At 49.1% G+C, this 8539-nt stretch overlaps 1 protein-coding gene across 1 annotated transcript in view; it reads right to left on the bottom strand.

Moving 5' to 3' along the window:
• Positions 1-2421: 2421 nt before the first annotated feature.
• Positions 2422-8539, bottom strand: part of LOC121844333 (FERM and PDZ domain-containing protein 1-like) — a 90019-nt gene continuing 83901 nt past the window's right edge. The window contains 7 exon segments of the mRNA XM_042314338.1: positions 2422-2976; positions 3283-3594; positions 4069-4362; positions 5202-5291; positions 5294-5722; positions 7418-7996; positions 8058-8366. Coding sequence (XP_042170272.1) covers positions 2437-2976; positions 3283-3594; positions 4069-4362; positions 5202-5291; positions 5294-5722; positions 7418-7996; positions 8058-8366 — 2553 coding nt within the window. The 3' untranslated portion in view covers positions 2422-2436.

An 8539-nucleotide genomic window follows, 5' to 3' on the forward strand; every position in this document is an offset into this window, starting at 1 on the left:
GCGACCTTTTGCCACATTTCAGGCTTCAAACATAAAGATATAAAACTGTATTTTTTTGTGAAGAATCAACAACAAGTGGGACACAATCATGAAGTGGAACGACGTTTATTGGATATTTCAAAAAAATTTAACAAATCAAAAACTGAAAAATTGGGTGTGCAAAATTATTCAGCCCCTTTACTTTCAGTGCAGCAAACTCTCTCCAGAAGTTCAGTGAGGATCTGTGAATGATCCAATGTTGACCTAAATGACTAATGATGATAAATACAATCCACCTGTGTGTAATCAAGTCTCTATATCTCTATAAATGCACCTGCACTGTGATAGTCTCAGAGGTCCGTTAAAAGCGCAGAGAGCATCATGAAGAACAAGGAACACACCAGGCAGGTCCGAGTTACTGTTGTGAAGAAGTTTAAAGCCGGATTTGGATACAAAAAGATTTCCCAAGCTTTAAACATCCCAAGGAGCACTGTGCAAGCGATAATATTGAAATGGAAGGAGTATCAGACCACTGCAAATCTACCAAGACCTGGCCGTCCCTCTAAACTTTCAGCTCATACAAGGAGAAGACTGATCAGAGATGCAGCCAAGAGGCCCATGATCACTCTGGATGAACTGCAGAGATCTACAGCTGAGGTGGGAGACTCTGTCCATAGGACAACAATCAGTCGTATATTGCACAAATCTGGCCTTTATGGAAGAGTGGCAAGAAGAAAGCCATTTCTTAAAGATATCCATAAAAAGTGTTGTTTAAAGTTTGCCACAAGCCACCTGGGAGACACACCAAACATGTGGAAGAAGGTGCTCTGGTCAGATGAAACCAAAATTGAACTTTTTGGCAACAATGCAAAACGTTATGTTTGGCGTAAAAGCAACACAGCTCATCACCCTGAACACACCATCCCCACTGTCAAACATGGTGGTGGCAGCATCATGGTTTGGGCCTGCTTTTCTTCAGCAGGGACAGGGAAGATGGTTAAAATTGATGGGAAGATGGATGGAGCCAAATACAGGACCATTCTGGAAGAAAACCTGATGGAGTCTGCAAAAGACCTGAGACTGGGACGGAGATTTGTCTTCCAACAAGACAATGATCCAAAATATAAAGCAAAATCTACAATGGAATGGTTCAAAAATAAACATATCCAGGTGTTAGAATGGCCAAGTCAAAGTCCAGACCTGAATCCAATCGAGAATCTGTGGAAAGAACTGAAACTGCTGTTCACAAATGCTCTCCATCCAACCTCACTGAGCTTGTTTTGCAAGGAGGAATGGGAAAAATTTCAGTCTCTCGATGTGCAAAACTGATAGAGACATACCCCAAGCGACTTACAGCTGTAATCGCAGCAAAAGGTGGCGCTTCAAAGTATTAACTTAAGGGGGCTGAATAATTTTGCACGCCCAATTTTTCAGTTTTTGATTTGTTAAAAAGTTTGAAATATCCAATAAATGTCATTCCACTTCATGATTGTGTCCCACTTGTTGTTGATTCTTCACAAAAATACAGTTTTATATCTTTATGTTTGAAGCCTGAAATGTGGCAAAAGGTCGCAAAGTTCAAGGGGGCCGAATACTTTCGCAAGGCACTGTAGATCCTCTTTTCTGTAAATACACCCCTCCACATGCCTGTACCTTTCAGCCAACTCTGGAGTGTGTAGCTACATAGATCCTCTTTTCTGTAAACACACCCCTCCACGGTCCTCTTTCTCACACCCCACACCAATACCATACAGAATCAATAATCAAGTGATAACATCACAAATAAATAATACATCAAAACAAATAAATTATGAATGAAAACAAATAAATAATATATCAAAACAAATAAATAATATATCAAAACAAATAAATAATACATCAAAACAAATAAATAATGAATGAAAACAAATAAATAATTGACATTCAAATATAATAATTACTTAAATACTCTATTAACGCAAGCAGGTTGGCTCTGAGTCCGAGATTGTCATTGCATGAGGCTTCTTGCAGTGTGGTGATGATGCTACATATGTCCAGTTTGTCCCTCGTGTGGTTTCAGCAGTGTACTGTAGGTTATGGTTAAAAAAGCTGAATAGTCATTTGGGACCTGTTATGACATCACTTTTATGTCTTCCAGCGTGTCACATGTTCTCTGTGATGTCACACAGGCACTTTGTGATGTCATAGAGGTTCCTTATTTATGATACCACAGAGGCTCTCCATGATGTCACAGGACACTAGAACCGTCTTGTTTCATCCCGTCTTGTCTCATCTCTCTCCTTTCAATTGTGCTTCCTTTTTTTTGTCGCTACGTGGACCTGTTGCAGTTCACACATTCATTCCCCACTCAGCCTGGTGACTGACTGATTGGCTGGCAACCCTGTGTAGTGGGTCTAGAGGTCAGAATTGAAAGGTCAACCGACATGTTGTTATAGGGTCAGAGATCGTTGGTTCAGTTCAGAGTGCGGTGAGTGTGCGGAACAGCTGTGTGAGGCAGAAGACGGAAGCAGTGAGGGCGGTACACTGCTTGGCAAGGAGCTTGGTGCTGAGGTCATGACAGCTCCGCCTCCCGCTCGCCCTCTCCGCCGCCAGTACAAACTCCCGGTACGTTCTGGCCACGTCCGCCAGCCCCGCCAGTGCCTCGGCATTCCTCCGGTCGCACCGGTCGCACCCAGAGAACCATAGGCACATGCCGGCCATGCCCACCAGGGTCCTGAAGCTGTCGGAGAGGGAGAAGAGCATCTCGTCTGGGGTCTGCCCCACCCGGACCACCTTCTGACAGCCAGCCATCAGCCTCCGGGCCTCCCGTGGAGAAGACGCTTGTTCTCTGAGAAGTGGGTGGCGCAGGTCTCCCTGGGGTGCCTCCCCCTCTGCTCCCCATCCTCCCCCTGCAGGAGGGTGAGAAGCTCGTCCACGCGCTCCGGACGGTCTGGAACCCTGCGGGGGCGGTGGGAAGCGGCGGTGGCGTAGTCGGCTGATATCATCATGGAGACTTGACTGGGACAAGAAGCAGTTGGACGGGGAAAGGAGCGGGGAGAGGAGTGGTGAGAGCTCCATGGAGGAGGAGGGGGCAGGACGGAGCGAGGGAAGGAGGGAGAGAGGAGGGAGGAGGAGGGGAGGAGGAGAGGAAAGAGGAGAGAGGAGGAGAGGTCGGGAGAGGGAGGGCCAGCGCAGAGGAAGAGGGTTGGGAGGCGGGAGGAGAACTTGTCCGACAGGAGAACTCGTAAACTGTCAACTCATCGTCGAAGCTGTCACCCCGCTGAAACAGTTGGTATAAACCAGCGGTGGTGGACACCTGCATGCCTCCAGGGGCGTCTGCACCCCCTCCATGACCGTCTCGCACCCTGACGCCAGCACCGAGCTACACCCAAAGTCAGGCTTGGCCGGCGAATAGGATTCCATGTGGGCCTGGTTGGGCTGGGTCTCACAGGTGGAGGTGAAGACCCCACACCCTGTAGTCAGAGTGTTCAGCAGGCCTGCCTCCTCACCTGGGGGTCTACAGAAGCTATTGCTCCCAAATGGCTGTCCTCTCATGTTAGAACCAGGGAAGCTGAGCCCCGGTCCGTTCAGACTCTGTGTGGTCACCACTAGACTCTGTGTGGTCACCACTAGACTCTGTGTGGTCACCACTAAAGCAGAGGGGCAGGAAGACAACGGAGCAGACATTTTGGGGCCTGAAAAGGGTTCAAGGCAAGGCTCTGGCATGGGTTCTACTCTGATGGGGTGAGGATTAGAAGAAGAGGAATTCAGACTCTGTGGTTACCACTAAAGCAGGGGGATAAGAAGACGACAAGGCGGCCATTTTGGAGCGTATGGATAGTGGTTCATGGTCTGGTTTGGGCTCTACGCGTATGGGCACGCGAAAGGAAGGACAGGAAGGTAATGGGGCGGCCATTTTGTGGATAGTGGAGCCTGGGGAGAGTAGTTCAGGGACTGGTTTGGGCTCCAGACAGATAGGTGCTGGAGCCATAGGAGGGGCAGTTACCACTGTAGCAATGGGACAGGTAGGCAACTTGACAACCATTTTGGGATCTGGTTTGGACTCTAGAGAGATGGGTGCTAAAGGGGAGGAAGGGAGGATCCGTAGACCATCACGACCTTCTCGATCACCTCCTTGACCTCTGAAACCATCAACCTCGTGATTTCCGCCCCGGCCGTCTCCACAACAACCTCGCCAACCTCCGATTCTGTCAGCGTAACCTCAGAATCATCCGATTCTACCAACGCCACCCCGGAATCTTTCAAATCCTCCCCTGTTGCCACCTTTGTGACATCGTCGTACTTGGTGGTTTCGGTGGTGACCATTACCTCAGTCTTGTTGCTGGTGGTCTCCGGAGAGGGGCTCCTGTTGGGGCTTCCCACCCCAGAGAGGGTGAGGGTTTCCTGGGAGCGAGATAAATATAGGGGCAGGCTCTGGATCTTCCCCCGTAATGTGGAGGCCGAGAGGCTTTGCCCGATGATGCCCGGTGAGCAAGGCCGGAGGAGGAAGCCTGTTGTAGGTGATATGGGAGACTCTTTGGGAATGTTAGCCGTAGCTGAGTTGGCATTAGCTGAATTAGCATTAGTCATAGCTAAGTTAGCATTACCTGTAGAATCATTGCTAGTTGTAAGGGAATTAATTATAGCATTATCTATAGCTTCATCATTATTAATTTCTGCTTTCCTTTGGCTTGTCAGGTCTTGGTGACTGATAGCGAGTTTTCTATGGACTTGAGTCAAGCAGTTAATGTCCTTCTCTCCGTCTGAGAGTGTGAAAAGTTTGGGTTGAGACCCCACATTCCCATCCTTGCTATCCCTCTCTGCCCTCTCCGTGTGGGGGATGGAGGGGGCTGGGAAGGGTGGCAGTGGAGAGGTGGGGGAGGAGGAGCAGAAAGGGGAGTCACGCTCTCCTCACCACCAGCCACGCCTTGTTCACCCCGTGTCCCTCCCATACACACCTGGATGGGAGATACTTATTTGGGGGTACGAAAGAGGCTTCCTGATCCTCGTCTTTTGTGAGACACAGAGGTCGTCTACTAAATTGGGACCCCTAACAGAGGGTGGTCCTTCAGAAATGAGTAAGGGCTGTCTCTCCTCTCTGTCGCTTTCCCCCTCCTCCCCTCCTCCCCCGTTTCCTCCCCCTCTCCCCCCTCTCCTCCTTAATCTCAGTCAGAAACATGTGACATGTGAATGGTCCTGCCCCTGCTTCTCCACCCCCTCCTCTTCCTCCATCTCTCCTCCACCTCCTCCCCGTCTCCTCTCTGATCAGGGCTCTCCTTGCCATCTGGTTCTACTCTACAGCGGACAGCCGTGATGGAGAGGAGGCTGCCGTCACCAGGGCCGTGACCGATTTGGACTCCATCATGTCGGGCTCCGTCTCCATGGACTGCCGCCTGTTCCTGGAGCTCCTATGGAGGTCACCCTTCGGGTTATCAGGCGCCCGTGGATTTCCCTTTGGGTTACCAAGCACACGTGGCTCTCCAGGTCCCCGATGGGACCCCTCTGGGCTGGGCTTGGCAGGGATAGGCTTGGACTCGAGCTGGGACGCCCTCACCCTCGGGCGTGGCTCAGAGGAGATAGTAGGACATGGGTTCTGGCTCTGCTCAGATGGTTCTGGGTCCAGACTCAGCTGCTGGCTTTCGTCTGAGCTCTCTGTCCGGTTCTGTGCCAGGTCCAGATGCTGATCAGGAACATGATCTGGGTTCCAGTTCCGCTCCTGGTTTTGGTCCGGTCCAGGGTAGGAGACTGTTGAGGTGAAGTCGGTCTGCATGAAGGAACGACGTTTCTTCGATCTTTTTCTAGAGAGCCTGGAGAACATGTCTCTCCCTCCTCCTCCTTCGCTGGTCTCTCCCTCTCTACCCTCCTCTCTTTCATGCCTCGTCCCTTCAGCCAGGCTGATTCTGATGTCACTCAGGCTCACAGACTGCTGCGTCATTCCACTCGTCATCTCGGCTGAAAAATCTGGAGAAAATGACAACTTTATGTGGCGAAAGAAATCAGAACAAACCTTACATAATGAAATGCTTCCAAGGTATGTAGTCACCTCAGATCACCAGGAATTAGATCCTTTCATCCATTTAATTTCATTAATCTCTCTTTATACATCACCAATTAACTAGAGAATACGCACTGTGCTTCTCAAGGTTTATCTAATATGACCAGTTTCAGTTCTTCACGTAAACACTAAAATACTTGTTGACACCATATTGAACCTGGTGCAATACAGTGCATAACCCCACCAACCTGTAACTAACTATTACACCTTACAGTACAGTACCAACCTGTAACTAACTATTACACCTTACAGTACAGTACCAACCTGTAACTAACTATTACACCTTACAGTACAGTACCAACCTGTAACTAACTATTACACCTTACAGTACAGTACCAACCTGTAACTAACTATTACACCTTACAGTACAGTAACAACCCTGACATCTAAGAGGGAACTAACTATTACACCTTACAGTACAGTACCAACCCTGACATCTAAGAGGGAACTAGCTATTACACCTTACAGTACAGTACCAACCCTGACATCTAAGAGGGAACTAACTATTACACCTTACAGTAAAGTACCAACCCTGACATCTAACTAACTATTACACCTTACAGTACAGTAACAACCCTGACATCTAAGAGAACTAACTATTACACCTTACAGTACAGTACCAACCTGTAACTAACTATTACACCTTACAGTACAGTACCAACCCTGACATCTAAGAGGGAACTAACTATTACACCTTACAGTACAGTACCAACCCTGACATCTAAGAGGGAACTAACTATTACACCTTACAGTACAGTACCAACCCTGACATCTAAGAGAGAACTAACTATTACACCTTATAGTACAGTAACAACCCTGACATCTAAGAGAGAACTAACTATTACACCTTACAGTACAGTAACAACCCTGACATCTGAGAGAACTAACTATTACACCTTATAGTACAGTAACAACCCTGACATCTGAGGGAACTAACTATTACACCTTACAGTACAGTAACAACCCTGACATCTGAGAGAACTAACTATTACACCTTATAGTACAGTAACAACCCTGACATCTAAGAGAGAACTAACTATTACACCTTATAGTACAGTAACAACCCTGACATCTAAGAGAACTAACTATTACACCTTAGTACAGTAACAACCTGACATCTAGAGAGAACTAACTATTACACCTTACAGTACAGTAACAACCCTGACATCTAAGAGAGAACTAACTATTACACCTTATAGTACTAACAACCCTGACATCTAGTAGAACTAACTATTACACCTTACAGTACAGTAACAACCCTGACATCTAAGAGGGAACTAACTATTATACCTTACAGTACAGTAACAACCCTGACATCTGAGGGAACTAACTATTATACCTTACAGGACAGTAACAACCCTGACACACCTCTGGACACAGTCCCTGATGTTGGGTTTTTCAGGCGGCGATCCGATCCCTCGCATCAAAGAATTCCTCGTCAGAACTGCTGTCTCCGAACCCTGGAGGCGGCTGGAGGATGGGCACGGGCTCTAGGGTTAGGAGCGCCCCCTGCTCTTCCTCCTCACCACCACCTTCCTCTTCCTCAGTCTCAGGGTGAGGGTGGGTGAGGCTGTGGGTGCTGTCGGGGGTAACATTAGGGCAGATATTGTAGTAATGCCTCGCGTCGCTCTGCTCGAAGGTAAACACACAGTCCATAAGTGAGGAGGAGGAGGACCGGAGACATCCGGATACAGACAATACCTCCTGTCCAGTTCCTTCATTACTCCTCCTCCTCTCTTCCCTCTTCTCCTCCTCATCCTCATCGTCACTCGCCTCCGGAGGACTGGGGAGGTACTCCAGCATGAGAGAGAGCTCAGCGTAGTTCAGGTTCTCAGAGGGGTCAACCACGGGGGTCACAGGTTCAGAGTTCATAGAGTCAGGGGTCATGGGAGAATGGTGAGAGTTGACCCAAGCTCCGTTGACCGATCTCCTCCCTCTTCCCCCTCCTCTGTACTCTCCTCCCCCTCCTCTCCACTCTCCTCCCCCTCCTCTGCACTCTCCTTCTACCCCTCCTCTCCACTCTCCTCCTACATCTCCTCTCCACTCTCCTGCCACTCCTTGGGGTGAGGATGCACCTCTCGTGGGTGAGGCTGGGGATGAGGGGGCTCCACTGTGAGGCGGAAGGGAGGGTGAGGGTGAGGAGGGAGGAAGAGCAGGCGATCAGGTCATCTTCCTCCAGAGCATCCAGGGAGTCACTGGAGATGCTGGTTATGAAACGAGAATCAGTACGACACGAGTCTGATGCCTCCTCTGATACGGACCGGTGCTCTTCTGTCATAGCTCCCCGAACCTCCCCTCCTCCTCTCTCCTCCACTCCTTTCCTCTCCCCTCCTCCTCTCTCCTCCTCTCCTTTCCTCTCCACTCCTCCTTTCTCCTCCTCTCCTTTCCTCTCCCCTCCTCTTCTCTCCTCCTCTCCTTTCCTCTCCCCTCCTCCTCTCTCCTCCTCTCCTTTCCTCTCCTTTCCTTCTCTTTCCTTCTTTGCGCTCTCGTCCTCTCTTTCTCTGTCGTCTTCCTGCATTGCTCCGT

This window comes from Oncorhynchus tshawytscha, unplaced genomic scaffold, assembly GCF_018296145.1.
Source record: "Oncorhynchus tshawytscha isolate Ot180627B unplaced genomic scaffold, Otsh_v2.0 Un_contig_5849_pilon_pilon, whole genome shotgun sequence".
Taxonomy (NCBI): Eukaryota; Metazoa; Chordata; class Actinopteri; order Salmoniformes; family Salmonidae; genus Oncorhynchus; species Oncorhynchus tshawytscha.